General features: G+C 41.5%; 1 protein-coding gene across 7 annotated transcripts in view; it reads right to left on the reverse strand.

Annotated features, from left to right (window-relative positions):
- Positions 1-20,187, reverse strand: part of LOC126295142 (sorting nexin-13-like) — a 324,588-nt gene that overhangs the window by 303,070 nt on the left and 1,331 nt on the right. For all 7 annotated transcript variants that reach the window (XM_049987428.1, XM_049987425.1, XM_049987427.1 and 4 more), the window contains exon 2: positions 4,535-4,647. In XM_049987428.1, the coding sequence (XP_049843385.1) occupies positions 4,535-4,647 (113 nt within the window). The remainder of the gene's footprint in view (positions 1-4,534; positions 4,648-20,187) is intronic.

A 20,187-nucleotide genomic window follows, 5' to 3' on the forward strand; every position in this document is an offset into this window, starting at 1 on the left:
GAATGACGCACTATTAAGTGTTACATGGGCGGCCTCTTTATTTGAAATTATCATCTTGCGGTTTTAATGTTCTCGTTCTAGTGGTATATGATACGAAAAATCTGTTTATTTACTGCATCTGTGTGTTGTACGATACAATTTGTTTTCTCATTTTAAATTTACCGCCTTCATTTATATTTTACTTTGTCAAAATTTTTGGATAATTTATGCACAGGTGTTGCCCCTACTAATTCCATCTTATCAATGTTTTATGTGAATTACATTTATAAAGTTTTAGTGGGTATGTATATCCAGTTTACGATCTCTCATTTTTAATAACTGCTGTGTCGCAGCGCCACCTCTTGAGGTGATTCTGTATTAGGCTTCAGTACTGCCACACGGCACTGGGGCGCAATATGCTTACTACCTGAGCCCCCATCTTACTGTTACTTGCTCCTGCGAACGGGAACGCATTATGCAGATATTGGTGTCTCTCGTGTCCATCTAGAAAATGTAATGTTTTTCCTTTTTTATATTTCTAATTTTTACTGAGGTTAATGAAGGCGATGTTGGCCTCATATATTCAATGATGCCATTTGGCAACACTGACAAAAGGATTCTTAAAAAATACCAAATTAAGGTATTTGTTATTTCAATAGGTGATCTGGTTATAAATGCTTGTAGGTTATCCAAGTCTGCACAACGCGATCGTGATTCTTAAATAGATGTATTTGTTCTCTGTTTTCTATTTAGATAACCTGAAGATGCCTAAATAAGGCAAAACGCATTGTTGAAAAATAAAAAAAAAATAAAAATTTGCAACCAAGACTGTTTTTAACCAATACTGTTAAGCACTGGTTAGCTGTTACGCCACATATGGACTGGAAAAGTTTCTACTCTGTGAGTCGATATTAACGAGGATAGATAGCAACTCACCGTAAAGATGATGGCTGAGCCGCAGACAGGCATGTAGGAAAGACAATCCCCACTCTCACAACTAAATTTTTGGCCACAGCTTTCGAGAACGCACACACATTCACAGAATCACTCACATAACTTGTGCGCACACGACTGCCACCTCTGGTCGCTGTGTCAACAATCTCCGAGAATCAGATGCAAACAAACCACTCCTCACACCGCTCTGTCTCTTGTCGGTAGCTGCTAGGCTCGCGGCAAGACGTGGTGGCAGCACTGACTGCAAGCTAAGGGAGGTGGTAGGAAGTGGAGAAGCAGTAAGCATGAGAGAGTAGGGAGCGGCACACGTACTTAGCTGCGCCCAGCCAGCGACGGTGCACAACATCTCTCTAAACAAACCCTTTCCTTTGTCGAGACCAAAACGATATTTTTCCAGTTTTTTTTTTTTTCCCAAATTTCCTTGATATTTCCCTGGCACGTTTGGAATTCCCCAGTTTCTTCGATTTCCAGAACTTGTGGCAACCCCGTAGAAACATCCACGCACTTTCAGATCTAGCTTTGATTAGAGAATTACTGGTTTCTAGAATTAAGAGATTTTCACAGACAGATGGAGTTACAATGTTTTCATTGCCTACCATCGATATACAATATGAACAGTAACGGTCCCAACACACTTCCCTGGGGCACACCCAAAGTTACACATCTTTCCAGTCCATACAACCAGAATTTCTTTGGGTTTGGTTCTAGTCCATTAGACAAAATTCTGTTACGGCAGTCACTGAAGGCTTCGCACACTGGTCTCTTGATGGCTAAATGTGTTCACATGGCAGCTCTATCTGTAGTTTAACACTTAGTTTCACACCTATTATTCAGCCGTGTCTGTTTCTTTATAAGTTGTTTAATTTAGAACATTAATTACTAGTTCAGTCTCTGGCGATGTCTCCAGCATTAGCACACAAAATGTCAAGTACAGAAATATGCCTTAAAGCAGGCTGGTTCATCGGTCTGCCCGTGCGAGCAGGTTCGTGCTCATACCTCGCCAGTGAGCAACTGTCTGCTCACGGTGAGTAATGGCTTGGGAAGGGGAGGGCAGGATAAGTTTGGCACTAGGTAGCTATGAACAAGAAACTATTGTCAACAAATCTATTCTAAGACCGCTAATGTTAGTCCTGCAGATATGTATCACTTCACTGTCAGTTATTAATGCCTTTTGTGGCAAACTGATTTCCTAAAACAGTTTCACTGGTGAGAAATGACAATGGAATGAAACTTACATTTTAACAGACAAGGCAAAGAATATGGGAAAGCTCAGTATGAAATACGATATTATGTACGACTGATGCAGCCTTATGATAAATATCATTTTCACATGCAGTTTAAATTGACATTAAGTTTTCACGACTATTTTAGTCACACATTAAATATAAAAATACTGGATGCCTATGAATTCTACTTTTTTGCTTTTCACTAAAGCGTCTATGTCTGGTACCTCTTTCCAAAGATTGTTACTTTGAAAGTAAGCTTTTAAGTTGCAGTCTGTGAGTCAGCCTGTGTGGATAGATTTCTCTCTCTCCATTGTAGAAAAAGTTGTTCATACAAGCATGCAGGCCCAAACCCTGGTATAGTTATAACTGCAAACTTCTTACGCTGTGGAAATTTATGACGAGGAAAAGTTTTATACAAGTCTTCAAGACTCATTTTATTTTGAAATTTATAACAACTGCCTGACACACTATGTCTTCAAGCTAAAACTGTAGCTAGCCACCCTGCACTGGTATCTCATAAACTGATGCTGCTGTGTCTGATCTTCACCTCATGGTTGCTAACCAGGCCATAACACTGCTTTTCATCAGTTTATGAAGAGCTACTCTACACTTCAAATGCTGTGCCTTTAAATCGATCATACAAAAGCTTTCATATAAGGCTACAGCCAACTCCCCTGAAGACTGTCCACAGTTTGCATTTCTCCTCCACTACATAGTAACACCTGACTGTTACACTTTACCACAAGAAACAGGCAGCAAGAAAGCTCCAGCACTCGTGCTCGCAATGAAAAATGACGAATTACGTAAATACTGGCTGTGAAGGACTCTTGCTGTACAAATATTAATCACCAATATTTGTAGGCTATGAAGCATAGCAAGATGGGGTACAGGATCCACAGAAGGTGATCGTAACAACCTTGCCGACAAGTGTACGAGAAGGATAGCAGAAGTGATCCTCAAAAACTACCGTTCAATATACTTGACACTGATTTGTTGTAGAATCTTACAACATATTCTGAGCTCAAATACAATAATGCATCTTGAACAGAATGACTTCTTCCATGCCAACCTGCGCGGACTCCAAAAACACCAATTGTGCGGATCCTAACTCTTACTTTTCTCAAGTGACATACTGAAAGCTTTACACACCAAGCAGCGGCAGAACACATACATAAAAGACTGTTGTAATTGGCAGGCTTTTGAAGCCACTGGCTCCTTCTTCAGTCAGAAGGGTTGAAGGGGAAGGAAGAAGGGTGAAGGAAAAGGACTGGAGAGGTCTAGGAAAAGGGGTAGATATTGGGAAAGGCTTGGCACGAAGTCAGTGTTCCAAAACATCCTAGTTCTATAGGATTCAGGTCAGGACTCTGTGCAGGCCAGTGCATTACGGAGATGTTATTGTCATGTAACCACTCTGCCATGGGCTGTGCATTATGAACAGCTACTAGATAGTGTCGAAATATGCAATGGGCATCCCCAAATTGCTCTTCAACAGTGGGGAGCAAGACGGTGCTTACAACATCAATGTAGGCCTGTGCTGTGATAGTGCCATGCAGAACAAAAGGGGTGCAAGCCCCCTCCATGAAAAACACGACCACACCATAACACCACCACCTCCGAATTTTACTATTGGCACTACACACGCTGGCAGATGACGTCGACCGGGCATTCGCCATACCCACACCGTGCCATCCGATTGCCACATTGTGTGCCATCTTTCGTCACTCCACATGTTTTTCCACTGTTCAATTGCCAAACGTTGATGCTCCTTACACTGAGTGAGGCATCATTTGGCATTTACTGGTGTGATGTGTGGCTTATCAACAGCCGCTCAACCATGAAATCCAAGTTTTCTCCCCTCCCGTCTAATGGTCATAGTACTTGCAGTGGATCCTGATGCTGTTTAGAATTCCTGTGTGATTGTCTGGATAGATGTCTGCCTATTACACATTACGACCCTCTTCAATTGTCAACGCTCTCCGTCAGTCAACACATGAGGTCAGCCTGTACGCTTTTGTGCTGTACGTATCCCTTCACGTTTCCACTTCACTATCACATCGGAAACAGTGGACCTAGGGATGTTTAGGAGTGTGGAAATCACACGTACAGACTTATGACACAAGTGACACCCAATCACCTGACCACATTCAAAGTCTGCGAGTTCCGCGGAGCGCCCCCTTTTGCTCTATCACAATGTCTAATGACTACTGAGGTCGCTGATACGGAGTACCTGGCAATAGGTGGCATCACAATGCACCTAACACGAAAAACATATGTTTTTGGGAGTGTCCGCAAAATTTTGATCACACAGTGTACACGTAGATGCCAATGTGTGTGAGCGATTTGCTCGGTGGGGAGTGAATACTCGCCGCACTCACCCGACAATGAAGACGACGAGACAGACGGCGAGTGTGGCGCACCACCACACGCCGAACGTCGTCAGGCAGAGCGCCAGCACCAGCCCGCCCCAGCCGAGGACTGCGGCCGAAACCTGCAACACGAAAACAGACTGGTAACAGGTGACACGCCACCTCCACAGACACCACCACTGCTGTACATTTCGAGAAATGTTTGGATGCCCAGTCTCACTTCCATATATACAGTGATAAGCCAAAACATTATGACCATCTGCTTAATAGCTTGTCTGTCTGTCTGTCTTTCTGGCTTTGCAACTAAATACATCACTCATTCTGCTTTGTCAGGGAGCCAGTAGTTGGGGGGGATTTGCATACAAGGTGTAATGTAACGAACTACTGAAACTACCACCGGCTGGCGGGGAGTGTGGTGCCGTCAATCAACTTGAAGGAACAAGTGAACTTTAACTACGTAAACATAACCGGAATTATTATTATTTTGTTACAAAACTGTTAATATGAGGACAATAATGAGGTATATTGCTACAGAACTACATTATAAACGCTTTTCATTTTTCATACTATGTTTTTCGTATATGTATATGTGCGATGTGCAAAATATCGATACACAACCAAAGTTGACAGTACTGCACAGTTTCTAAGCTCTGTGAACAGGAGCCGGTTGATGGCGCGTGTAGAGACAGTGGGCAGTTGGTGTTGAGACGTCTTGCAATACGCCTGCTTTGAGAAGGTCAATGACAGAGGGAACGAAATACTGTATTGGAAAAGCTGTTATTGAAAATTATTGAATATCATCACAATCAGCATTTATAAAATAAAAGTTGGAAGTTTAAATATGTGTCAGTTCTTACACAGCAGAACACACACCCTGGACCTCAAATTCATTTAACAAACAGCGGATGGCGAAATTCGTCACTGGGCCACGAGCGTGCAACAACGACCAATAAAGGTAAGAAAGTTATATTACTCTAAATTCAAACTGTGACGATACCTTTCTTTCTCCGTGTCTTCATCCCTGTAAGTACTCTATTGTTAGAGTGAACAGCGTGACGGGGACTTGTGGCCGACTAGGCACACCAGGGAGACCACACACGTTTAAAATGGTAATTTGTAGCTCAATATACTACTGACAATAATTAACATGAGACAGAGGTGCATTACAACAGTGATGGTGCCCAACAGTGACACAGGTGTGTTCCACAGGATGCACATCAGGCAAATTTCGCCACTAAGACACGAATATGAGTTCGTCCTCAAACCGCCGTAGTACAGTTCTCACTCTGACACACAGGCAATTATAATGCTGAAAGGTGACACCGCCACAGGGGAAGACACTGAGCACGAAGGGATGCAGCTGTCAGCGTGTCTCTGATTACTACCACAAACCCCGTACGAGAGCAGGAGAATGACTCCCACAGCATAATACCGCTCCCACCAGCCCGCGTCATTGGCGAGACTAACAAAACAAATACTCAAAATTTCTGGAAGAAGAAATCGATAATAGCATGGATTACAGAAGTAAGGAAAGATCCAGAAGGAAACAACACCAAAGAATAAGAAATAGTAGAAAGAAACCGTTTTAAAAATAAAATAGTAAATTTGGAAAGCTTTCAAAGAAGAAAAAATAAAAAATCTAGAACAACATGGACAGAGCAAAGGAAGAGACTTCATGGGGAGAAAATGAGGGAATACTGGAAAAATAGGAAACAACAAACGGAAGAAGAGGAACTGAAGTTGTTAATGTGATCCTAGTTACTCAATATTTTTTTTAAAAAAAATAAAAAAGAGAAAGAAAGAAATAATACAGCCAAACAACTGAGTGAAATAAAAAAGAAGGAAAGGAAGATCTTGGGATCAAAGTAGGAGAATGGGAAATGGAAATTGAGAAGAAATAATGAAGTTTATGAAGGAGCAGAACAAATATTAAATACAATGAGGAAGAGAAGAGAGATATTCTACCAGCAACAAAAAAGGTAAGGCAGAAAAAAGAACAAAAAAAATTTTTTTTGAACTTTGACAGAAACCAAAAACAATTATGAGGTAGATCACAGAAGTTACAGCAGACATGACGGAAATGGAAATAATGAAAAGAAGAAATAGGAGAAAGAGCAAAAGTAAAAAGTTTCAAGGCTATCCCAAAGAAAACAAAAGGATGGGTGCAAAATGGACAGCAGAAAGACGAGAACAGCATAGGGGAATAATGAAAAATCTCTGGAAACAAAGGAGAAAAGGAAGAAGACATAACTTGTTTCAGGAGGGGAAAAAACACAATAAGTGTACTGCCTGCACCAGTGTATTGTCCATTACAAGGTTACTGTTGTGCTGTGCTATCAATTAGTTTGTTTATTGCTGCAAAACGAATAATGAATCAATTTCTGGTCTGTATCAAGAACTACATACAAATTGCAGAAGGCATTTTTAAGCATACACCTCAATTTTACAGTCATCGATGCAGGGGACACATGCATCAGGGGAGGGGCTGGTACTACGTGAAGATGATAGTTTGTGTGTGTTTTTTTCTGCACATTAATGCCGTTATTAGAGGGGAAAAAAATACTGGAAACTTCTGTGCTCAGCAATACAATCTTACGAAAGTGTGATAATCTAAACCTACTTCCATACTCAGCAAGTCACCATGAGGCACATGGCAGAGGGCGAGTCCCACTGCACCAGTTATTAGGGTGTCTTCCCATTCTATTCACGTACGGAGGGCAGGAAGAATGAATTGACTGAATGCCTCCGTGACTGCAGCAATTATTCTAATCTTATCCTCACGACCCATAAGTGAATGATATGTAGGTGTGGTTGTAGTACATTTGTAGAACCATCATTTAAAGCCAGTTCTTGAAATTTTGTTTATAGACCTTCTCAGGATAGTTTACATCTATCTCCAAGAGTCTGCCAGTCAGTTTCTTCTGGAACACTCTCCTATGGGTCAAACAAAATTGACTATTCATGCTGCCCTTCTCTGCAAACGTTCAATACCCTCCTATCTGGTATGGGTCCCACACATTTCTGCAATACTCCAGATTGGATCACCCACACGATTTGTAAGCAATCTTTCTTCTAGACTTGTTGCACTTTCTCAGTATTCTACCAATAAACAAAAGTCTACATCCTGCTTTAACCATGACTGAGCCTATGTGATCATTCCATTCCGTACCTCTGCAGAGTGATACACCCAGGTATTTGTACAAGTTCACCAATTGCAACAGTGACTCTATGACACTGACTACAATGTATACCTTTTTTTATTATTTTGTGAAGTCCACAGTTCTACATTTCTGAACATTTAGAGCAAAATGCAAATTTTTGCATCAGTTTGAAATCTTATCAAGATCTGGCTGAATATTTATGCACCTTCTTTGAGACAGTTCTTCATTATGGATAACTGCATCACCTGCAAACACACTCGAGCCGTGGCACTATAAAGTTAGTAGACAGTTCTCTCTGGCGCCACTAGCTCAAGAGCAGTATCGACTATCCCTCTTGCGAACCCGTTGCCAATATCTACGAGGAAGGGTTGGTATCTGTGGCTTGTGTCCTCAGAAGCTCTTTGCTTGTCGATATACAGGGTGTTACAAAAAGGTACAGCCACACTTTCAGGAAACATTCCTCCCACACAAAGAAAGAAAATATGTTATGTGGACATGTGTCCGGAAACACTTTCCATGTTAGAGCTCATTTTATTATTTCTCTTCAAATCACATTAATTGTGAAATGGAAACACACAGCAACAGAACGTACCAGCGTGACATTTGTTCAAAATGTCCTCCGTTAGCGAGGATATGTGCATCCACCCTCAGTCGCACGGAATCCCTGATGTGCTGATGCAGCCCTGGAGAATAGTGTATTGTATCACAGCCGTCCACAATACGAGCACTAAGAGTCTCTACATTTAGTACTGGGGTTGCATAGACGAGAGCTTTCAAATGCCCCCATAAATGAAAGTTGAGAGGGTTGAGGTCAGGAGAGTGTGGAGGCCACGGAATTGGTCCGCCTCTACCAATCCGTCAGTCACCGAATCTGTTGTTGAGAAGCATACGAACACTTCGACTGAAATGTGCAGGAGCTCCATCGTGCATGAACCACATGTTGTGTCGTACTTGTAAAGGCACATGTTCTAGCAGCACAGGTAGAGTATCCCGTATGAAATTGTGATAACGTGCTCCATTGAGTGTAGGTGGAAGAACATGGGGCCCAATCGAGACATCACCGACAATGCCTGCCCAAACGTTCACAGAAAATCTGTGTCGATGACATAATTGCACAATTGCGTGCGGATTCTTGTCAGCCCACACGTGTCGATTGCGAAAATTTACAATTTGATCATGTTAGAATGAAAACTCATCCGTAAAGAGAACATTTGCACTGAAATGAGGATTGACACATTGTCGGATGAACCATTCGCAGAAGTGTACCCGTGGAGGCCATTCAGCTGCTGATAGTGCCTGCACACGCTGTACACGATACGGAAACAACTGGTTCTCTCGTAGCACTCTCCATACAGTGACGTGGTCAACGTTACCTTGTACAGCAGCAACTTCTCTGACGCTGACATTAGGGTTATCGTCAACTGCACGAAGAATTGCCTCGTCCATTGCAGGTGTCCTCGTCGTTCTAGGTCTTCCCCAGTCGCGAGTCATAGGCTGGAATGTTCCGTGCTCCCTAAGACGCCGATCGATTGTTTCGAACGTCTTCCTGTCGGGACACCTCTGTTCTGGAAATCTGTCTCGATACAAACGTACCGCGCCACGGCTGTTGCCCCGTGCTAATCCGTACATTAAATGGGCATCTGCCAACTCCGCATTTGTAAACATTGCACTGACTGCAAAACCACTTTCGTGATGAACACTAACCTGTTGATGCTACGTACTGATGTGCTCGATGCTAGTACTGTAGAGCAATGAGTCGCATGTCAACACAAGCACCGAAGTCAACATTACCTTCCTTCAATTGGGCCAACTGGCGGTGAATCGAGGAAGTACAGTAAATACTGACGAAACTAAAGTGAGCTCTAACATGGAAATTAAACGTTTCAGGACACATGTCCACATAACATCTTTTCTTTATTTGTGTGTGAGGAATGTTTCCTGAAAGTCTGGCCGTACCTTTTTGTGACACCCTGCGTATACAGGTTCACTGGCCTGAGTGAGGAGGCACCAAGTTTGGGGACTGGCGTTAGCATCGCGACGAGAGGCAGTCGCGGGATCTGAGCACCGAAGCTGCGAGCTATGCGAGGAGGGCCTGTGTGGAGCAAAGATGCCAGAGTACTTCACCAGGGACAGCATCGACTACAACCACCGGGCCGACATCCCGTTGGCAACATTCGTGTCGGACGATCGCTCGTGGCCCGGCTGCCCCCTTCTACCTGGCTGTCATTGCCACCGCTCAGTAACCGCCGCAACGCACTGTGGATCCGTGGAACTGCTTGCCAATAAAGGGGAGTGACATGCTGTAACCCTCGTCATGACTGGTGTAATTATCTATTTGACGTAATTATTTTATGGTTTGTACCCGACGCTCACCCCAGAGTTTTACGTAGTCTTCCCTTTGGCCGTAAATATAGGCCGCAGCGTTGTACTAGACACTAGTTGTCATTTGAAAATTTGTTCTGATATTATATTGCCCTTCGTTTCTAGTTTATACCTGATCATTAATGTTTCAATGAATCAGCTCCTGGTCAAAAATACCGTCGGAACAATTGTACCGAGACACAGGTTGCTGTTAAACAAACAGGGGTCTTGTGGTTAGTTTTAGATGTTAACCGGTTCAATTTCTTGATTGTAATTGCATTTGAGATAATCTGAACTACCTGTTGTACTAAGCTGTTCGTTCCCGTCTTTGGAAGATCAGGTCATTATTGGTGTATTTTTAACTGCATCTCGTGGTTGCGCCGAGTGAGTTCTCTTGTAATAAGTGCTCATACACAATGTTTTAAAATGTTCCTCCAGTGCTTCCAGAATGAGATTCTCTCTCTGCAGCAGAGTATGCGCTGATATGAAACTTCCTGGCAGATTAAAACTGTGTGCCCGACTGAGACTCGAACTCGGAACCTTTGCCTTTCTCGGCCAAGTGCTCTACCATCTGAGCTACTGAAGCACGACTCACACCCGGTCCTCACAGCTTTACTTCTGCCAGTATCTCGTCTCCTACCTTCCAAACTTTACAGAAGCTCTCCTGCGAAGTAAAGCTGTGAGGACCGGGCGTGAGTCGTGCTTGGGTAGCTCAGATGGTAGAGCACTTGCCCGCGAAAGGCGAAGGTCCCAAGTTCGAGTCTCGGTCAGGCACACAGTTTTAATCTGCCAGGAAGTTCCTTCAGTGCGCCGTTCATAACTGAGAAGCAGTTTAACTTTCGATGTATTAACAGCCAACTGTCACCAGGGCTTTAGTCAGAATAAGACTGTCAGAAGGGACGAGTTGGGATCCAGTCGCACTGTGTTCATGGTTGAAATGAAAAGGTTGCTCACTTTGAAGCAAGCTTTATCATTGTCATAACTGTTTCCTCATTTGTTTAACCTTTAAGCATAGGTGCGCATCTTAACCCCAAACCTTTCAACATACAGTTTCCAAATTAAAGAAAACAATTTTTACGTCATCTGTTTGAGTAATTGAAACAGTCTTGTCATCAACATTACTTGTATGCTCCCATTTGTTGCAGTAGGGCATTTCATAAGAGAAAATGTGTACAGCACGGTAGTAAGCACTGCTCTTTCATCCGGTAACGGGCATACTGCAGGTCCAGGTACTTGTAATTATTGTCATGTTGTTCTTGTTTTGATTTCTCTTGTAAAAGCGTATTTATTTCAAATATTTGTTAAATAAACAGGTTGTGTGAAAAGAAAGTTACATTGGTGGTGCCTCCCTTCCACGTTTTCCTAAATACCATGTCTCAACATTGAGGTTACTAGGAATGGCATATTGGTTGGTTTGTGGGGGTTAAAGGGACCAGACTGCTACGGTCATCAGTCCCGTTTTCCAAATACTAAAAACACCCACAGAGAATAAAAACGATCAACAAATGATAAGACAGACGACGCAGAACAAGAGAAACGTAGACAAAGACCAGACAAGACGAACTAAAATCACACAGAGTGTGACGGTGGGTGGCCGACCATACAAACAAAAAGGAAAAGCCAACCACCGAGAAACACACAGGCCAGAATCAACACAAAAACACACACACTTACATTAAGCAATAAAATCCCCCTGCCCGAATAAAACGCAGAACTATGTCCGCTATGGAAGAGTCGTCAGATAAAAGCGCAGAGAGCGTATCAGGCAGCACAAAAGTCTGCCTGAGCACAGTTAAAAGGGCACACTCCAACAGAATATGGAGCACCGTCAAGGGTGCCCCACAACGACAAAGAGGGGGATCCTCACGACACAGTAAATAACTGTGCGTGATACGGGTGTGGCCAATGCGGAGCCGACATAGGACGACTGAGTCCCTGCGGTTGGCTCGCATGGATGACCGCCACACAGTAGTCGTCTCCTTGATACGGCGGAGTCTGTTTGGCACGGGCAGGTTGCGCCATTCAGTGTCCAATAAATCGAAAACTTTGCGGCGTAATAGTCCCCGCAAATCAGTCGCCGGGAATGGCACATTAAAAATAATTTAATTTCATGACAAATACAGTTGATGCTTTTTGTTTTTACCCCTCTGTATACTACATTTTATCCCTAAGGGGTAATTACCCCAGATTATGAGATACTAAAAGGTATCAGATAGATTATATAATGGTAAGACAGAGATTTAGGAACCAGGTTTTAAATTGTAAGACATTTCCAGGGGCAGATGTGGACTCTGGCCACAATCTATTGGTTATGACCTGTAGATTAAAAGTGAAGAAACTGCAAAAAGGTGGGAATTTAAGGAGATGGGACCTGTATAAACTGACTAAACCAGAGGTTGTACAGAGTTTCAGGGAGAGCATAAGGCAACAATTGACAGGAATGGGGGAAAGAAATACAGTAGAAGAAGAATGGGTAGCTTTGAGGGACGGAGTAGTGAAGGCAGCAGAGGATCAAGTAGGTAAAAAGACGAGGGCTAGGAGAAATCCTTGGGTGACAGAATAAATATTGGATGTAATTGATGAAAGAAGAAAATATAAAAATGCAGTAAATGAAGCAGGCAAAAAGGAATACAAACGTCTCAAAAATGAGATCGACAGGAAATGCAAAATGGCTAAGCAGGGATGGCTAGAGGACAAATATAAGGATGTAGAGGCTTATCTCACTAGGGGTAAGATAGATACTGCCCACAGGAAAATTAAAGAGACCTTTGGAGAAAAGAGAACCACTTGTATGAACATCAAGAGCTCAGATGGAAACCCAGTTCTAAGCAAAGAAGGGGAAGCAGAAAGGTGGAAGGAGTACACAGAGGGTCTATACAAGGGTGATGTACTTGAGGACGATATTATGGAAATGGAAGAGGATGTGGATGAAGATGAAATGGGAGATACGATACTGTGTGAAGAATTTGACAGAGCACTGAAAGACCTGAGTCAAAACAAGGCCCCTGGAGCAGACAACATTCCATTGGAACTACTGACGGCCTTGGGAGAGCCAGTCCTGACAAAACTCTACCATCTGGTGAGCAAGATGTATGAAACAGGCGAAATACCCCCAGACTTCAAGAAGAATATAATAATTCCAATCCCAAAGAAAGCAGATGTTGACAGATGTGAAAATTACCGAACTATCAGTTTAATAAGCCACAGCTGCAAAATACTAACACAAATTCTTTAGAGACGAATGGAAAAAATTAGTAGAAGCCGACCTCGGGGAAGATCAGTTTGGATTCCGTAGAAATGTTGGAACACATGAGGCAATACTGACCTTAAGCCTTATCTTAGAAGAAAGATTAAGGAACGGCAAACCTACGTTTCTAGCATTTGTAGACTTAGAGAAAGCTTTTGAAAATGTTGACTGGAATACTCTCTTTCAAATTCTAAAGGTGGCAGGGGTAAAATACAGGGAGCGAAAGGCTGTTTACAATTTGTACAGAAACCAGATGGCAGTCATAAGAGTCGAGGGACATGAAAGGGAAGCAGTGGTTGGGAAGGGAGTGAGACAGGGTTGTAGCCTCTCCCAGATGTTATTCAATCTGTATATGGAGCAAGCAGTAAAGGAACCGAAACAAAATTTCGGAGTACGTATTGAAGTCCATGGAGAAGAAATAAAAACTTTGAGGTTCGCCGATGACATTGTAATTCTGTCAGAGACAGCAAAGGACTTGGAAGAGCAGTTGAATGGAATGGACAGTGTCTTGAAAGGAGGATATAAGATGAACATCAATGAAAGCAAAACGAGGATAATGGAATGTAGTCGAATTAAGTCGGGTGATGCTGAGGGAACTAGATTAGGAAATGAGACACTTAAAGTAGTAAAGGAGTTTTGCTATTTGGGGAGCAAAATAACTGATGATGGTCAAAGTAGAGAGGATATAAAATGTAGACTGGCAATGGCAAGGAAAGCGTTTCTGAAGAAGAGAAATTTGTTAACAACGAGTATTGATGTAAGTGTGAGGAAGTCATTTCTGGAAGTATTTGTATAGAGTGTAGCCATGTAAGGAAGTGAAACATGGGTGATAAATAGTTTGGACAAGAAGAGAATAGAAGCTTTTGAAATGTGGTGCTACAGAAGAATGCTGAAGATTAGATGGGTAGATCACATAACTAATGAGGAAGTATTGAATCGGATTGGTGAGAAGAGAAGTTTGTGGCACAACTTGACCAGAAGAAGGGATCGGTTGGTAGGACACGTTCTGAGGCATCAAGGGATCATCAATTTAGTATTGGAGGGCAGCGTGGAGGGTAAAAATCGTAGAGGGAGACCAAGAGATGAATACACTAAGCAGATTCAGAAGGATGTAGGTTGCAGTAGGTACTGTGAGATGAAGAAGCTTGCACAGGATAGAGTAGCATGGAGAGCTGCATCAAACCAGTCTCAGGACTGAAGACCACCACCACCACCACCACCACCACCACCACCACAACAACAACAACAACAACAACAACATATGAATAATGTTATTAGATGGGCCCTAACTTTGTCAATGTACATGGTGTTTCAAAAATACTTATACAAACTATGGGGACAGGTTCCTTACACCAGAACAAGAAAATAATGTCAGTAAACATGAAATGTAAGATGCATACTTTAGGTATGGGCACTTGTTCAGCAGAAGAGATGTGTTTCACAATATCAAATATAAACAAGTGCTCCTAGCTCTTGAGGCAGGCATTTTAGAGCTCATATTTACTAGACTTTTCCCCCCAGTTTTGAAGTAAGGAACCTGCCCCCAAGTCCGTAAAAGTATACAGCTCATTGTGGTCTGTGTGTTACATAACTTCTCCATTTGAAGTATCAGACAATAACAGAAGCTGAGTATTACAGAAGGACCAGTGGCTATTTACAAAGTCGGTGCTTTTCTCCTAAGACACAATACACAAAGTCATATGGAAGTAATTAGTACAGTATCAATTTGAGAAGATTGGCAGTAGTCATAATTTGCTGTTAGGGGTCAGCCATGGTAGCTTCGCCTGTTAATGTATAACCTGACTCACCCCGCATCCCTGAAGAGTCTTGTCCATGACAGGATTGATAAAATGTGACACGTGCCAGGAATATTGAGCCCACACATACAGTGATTTTCATGGGTGCCAAAACAGAGGCATATTCATATTTTAAAACTGCTTTTATTCAGTGTTAGACATTTGAGCTGGTGTACTTCCATTAAGTTATAAGGTGTAAAAAATACACACACACACACACACACACACACACACACACACACACACACACACAGAGAGAGAGAGAGAGAGAGAGAGAGAGAGAGAGAGAGAGAGAGAGAGAGAGAGAGAGAGAGAAACGGTTACACATTGCTGACCCCCTCCCCACCCCCCCCACCCTACCCCCGTCCAGTTACATTTGTTGAGATTGTGTTTCACAGCTTTTATAAAATGTGGAAATTAAGCTGTTGTTCAATTTATTTTTTATTGAGTGATCAGATTCAGTCAATGACCGTTATCCAGCACCTGCTGTATGGATGTTGTTGATACAGGAAAATTTCAGGTGAAATGCACATTGCAAAATTACAGTAACATACAAGCAATACTTAGTTTTTTCTTATCAAAGAAATATCAAAAATGTAACATCTATAAGTAACATTTAATCATGCAAATGTAGTTGCTTGGAGTTTCAATTGCAGATTGCAATCAACATTACAATGGACAAACCAGCAGAAAAATATCTACCAACAAATAACAAAAGCTATCCATCGAAATTTGCTGTATATATATGAGATGAAAACATGCAGTAAATAAAACTGGAAGTTGTAGTATTATTTCACAAACAGCAGAGACAGGATTCTATAGGTGAGAGGGGAAAGGGGGAGTGAGGAGGCGAGGCAGAAATATGAGGGTCACTCCAAAAGAAATGCACACTTTTTTGTTAAGTCCATCTTTTATTCTAAATGTTTGAAAGTTTTACAGTGTGTAGATACATCCTTTAGGAACAATATTTTCATTTCTACACATAATTTCCATCCCACTCAACTGCCTTACACCATCTTGGAACCAGCACCTGTATATCCAAAAGGGGAAAATTCTGGACCGACCTGTTGGAGCCACTGTTTGGCAGCGTGCACGAGGGAGTCATCATCTTCAAACCTTGTTCCACAAAGAGAGTCTTTCAGTTTCCCACAGAGGTGACAGTCACACGGAGCCAGTTCAGGACTGTAAGGCGGGTGTTTCAGTGTTGTCAATATGAGTTTTGTGATTGCTTAAACAATTTTTTGATTGACATGTGGCCGTGCATTGTCGTGCAACAGCAAAACACCCTGCTTTTGCCGATGTGGTTGAACACGGCTCAGTCGAGGTTGAAGTTTCTTCAGTATCGTCACATACACATTAGAATTTATGGTGGTTCCACTTGGCACGATGTCCACAAGCAAGAGTCCAGAATCGAAAAACACCGTAAGCATAACTTTTCCAGCAGAAGGTGTGGTTTTGAATTTTTTTTCCTTGGGTGAATTTGCACGACGCCACTCCATTGATTGCCTCTTCGTCTCTGGTGAAAAATGATGGAGCCATGTTTCATCACCTGTCCCAATTCTTCCAAGAAATTCATCTCCACCATTCTCGTACTGATCCAAAAGTTTGCTGCATACCGTTGTTCTTGTTTCTTTGTGAGCCACTGCCAACATCCTGGGAACCCACCAGGCACAAACTTTCTTTTTTAACACGAACACTTTCAGTATTCTCCAAACACTTCCTTCCCTTATCCCAACGTAGTGTGACAATCCATTCACTGTGACGCGACTCTCAGCAGTCACCAATTCGTTAACTCTATGCACATTGTCTGGAGTGTGTGCAGTACGAGGCCTGCCGCTGGGAGGACAATCCTCAATATTGCCGTACCCGCTTTCTTCGCGTAACCTGCTCGCCCACCGACTAACTACACTGCGATCGACAGCAGCATCTCCGTACACATTTTTCAACCTCTTGTGGATGTTCCCGCTGTCTCGTTTACACAGCACAGGAATTCTATGACAGCACGTTGCTTATGACGAACGTCAAGTGTAGCAGCCATCTTGAAGACGTGCTGTGACGGCGCCACTCAAGGGAACAGGTTGAACTAAGTTTGAAAACAAGCGGGAAGGATTTATCTACACACTCAAACTTTAACACACGGAGAATGAAAATTGTATTTTTACAAAAACAGTGTACATTTCTTTTGGAGTGACCCTCGCATTTAAATATAAATATTACGTTACAGAACCAAATTCCTTTTTGGATGAGCAACCAAAACTGAAAAATCAAAAAGACATTGGAAATTTTCACATCTTGTTCCAAAAATAATACTAGTCATGTGGTCCAATTGATTTGAACTAATTCTACAATACTTATACATTACCATTGTTTTATAATAACAGTTGATTATGGTCCTTTCCATTTTCTTTTTATTATGTATTCCTTTGACTGTTTTCTATTAATGACACTCCATGTAGTATCTACTTCTGCATCGATACTATTTTTTGTCACTGTTTTTTATGTACATTCAGGGTGTTTCGCAATTCATGTTACATAATTCCAGAGGCTGTAGATGGGACTTAGTACATCAGGTTTTACATAGCAAACCAGGTCCGGAAACGTCATCCAATGACGCTTCAATGTGTCACAGTTATAGGTGCTTGTATCTGTACATGTATGTATATACAGGATGGTCCTGTGATGATGTTACAAACTTTCTAGGATGATGGACAAGTATAACTATATCAATTTGAGGCAAGGGTTCCTGCACAGTACTGTTGTTGCCAAGATTCTAGGGTAGGCAACATTCAGAGGTGGTAGTATAGTCCAAAACAAGGAAAAAATGTCTATTAAACAGCTTGTTCATCTTCGTTACTGTGAAACATATCTTCTCTATTGAAGTAATACTGATAACCGTTAAGAAATGTATTTTAGAGACAATATTTACAAGACTTTTTTCTTGTATTGGTCCATACTACCACATCTACAATTTTCATACCGTACATTCCTAGAAACAACAGCAACAGGCCGTGTATTGCACTGTCAGAGGTATCAGAATGATTTTTGCTTGCAACTTTCTACTCATTCATACCTGAACCAGGTACTCCTACCTCAGATTGAAACATTTATCCATCTCCAGCATACTTGAAAGCACCCGACATATACACACACTTACATGCACCAGTACCTGTAACTGACGTACTGTAGTGTGAATGGGTGACATGTCCCGACATGGTTTCCTATGTGAAACTTGATCTAAGTCCCCTCTGCAACCTCGCTAAGTGTGTAATGTGAATTGTGAAACACCCTGTACATAACCCTTGCTGTTAACAAAAATCTGTAGGTACTGCTTGTATTTTTATTACAATTTTCAAGCGCATTTTACATATGACATTTTTTTTTCCATCCACGACATATACAATGGTGCTGGATAAGGGTCCTTTGAAGAAAACAGTCGCACAATACAGAATAAATTGAACAGCAGCTTAAAGTGTTATGTGATTTCATTTCTACTTTTATAGTTCACATGTGTCAAGTATGCACAACAGCTTCTTATTAATTTACATTGCACTTTTAGTTATTTATATTGAAAAGTGGATTGTATATGGAGTAAACTTGGATAATGGGCTAAGCTACAGATCAATTTATTACCACAACCTATATTTCATACTTGTCCTTCACTCTGACAAAAGCTTTCCGTATAATTTACAGTTCAGCTTATGCTATAGATCAGCACATCAATATGACCGTGATTTCAGGGTCAACTGAACCTACCGATACCAGACAACGGCTTCGTCTCTTAATGTAATGTTATGGTGTGTGACATCATACAAGTGCATCTTTTTTGAATGTAGACTGTGGTGACACACTGTGTATCTGTGGTATATCCCAAGGTCAAGATCGGGTTGCGTGGTGACAGTCTGGTTGGGCGTTGCCAAAGTGATATCATACGCTTCAGTTACTCCTCTTATCTTACTGCGGGTATTCTTATACGGATGACCGATAAAGTTTCAAACATTTGAATAGTGAGATAAACAGATGCTAAAAGGTCCCTCCAACTTCTGAAAGTGTTACCAACTCTGTGACACCTGTTTGTTAAAGACTACTGTGGAGTAAGGTAAAAATTTTGTGAAATAAGTTAAGGCATCTAGGGTCTCTCTGAAAATCATTTATGCATATTCTACTGGAAGTACATTACCATTCATGTTATCCAATATGATTAAATCTTTGTTGCAGGCATAGCTTGTACAAGGTGGAATTTTTTTTTTTTTTTTTTTTTTTTTTTTTTTTTTTTTTTTTTTTTTTTTTTTACATTGTCATCAATTCTGTCAACGGTATTCACAGTTCACTAGTGTAACCAAATCCCCATCAATCACTCCATAAAATCACATATCACACGAACAGAAGGATAAATGAAAATATTTTGTAGTTCAGTATCTACAAGCATCACAATGTGTGAGGTTTTCTGATTCACTGCTCATTTTTTTTTTTAATATGTGGATGGTCTAAACCACTATTCCACCAAAATAGGCCATTACTCAATGTGTCTAAGTCTAACGAGTCATCAAAAACCCATCGTTGCAGCATTGTCATGCTTGGGTGGACCGGTAAGTTTACAACTGTCTGCTTAGCTAGATCTACCTTGTAGCAGAACAATTATGTCTTGCTACAGGGAATAAACTATTAATCATATTTTATACAAGTACTGTCACAAACACTGAACGTTCAAAAAGTTGCATGGGATCCGACTGACGAATTTCACAACAAAGACATAGAGGTCAACTTCGTTATTAAGTAAGTTGTAGCTTCAAACATGCAGCCAGACAACCCAAAGTGTGACAAAGTTCTCTCAGCAGTGAAGATGTGCACTAGTCACTTTTGGTGCAAAAATGTGAACAATGAAAAACTTTTTCTACTGTTACAAGAGCCATGCAACTGTGAAAATGCTGATGACAGTCAGCAGACACTGTAAACATTTTATTTCTACACTCATCTGTGAATTAAAATTACAGATTACATATGAATATAAGGTTGTGATGCGTTGCAAACAACAGTAAACAACTTTACTAGTTTTCTGAACAGAAGCGATATCAAATATTGTAGCGGACTTTTACTAAT

This window comes from Schistocerca gregaria, chromosome 11, assembly GCF_023897955.1.
Source record: "Schistocerca gregaria isolate iqSchGreg1 chromosome 11, iqSchGreg1.2, whole genome shotgun sequence".
Lineage (NCBI taxonomy): Eukaryota > Metazoa > Arthropoda > Insecta > Orthoptera > Acrididae > Schistocerca > Schistocerca gregaria.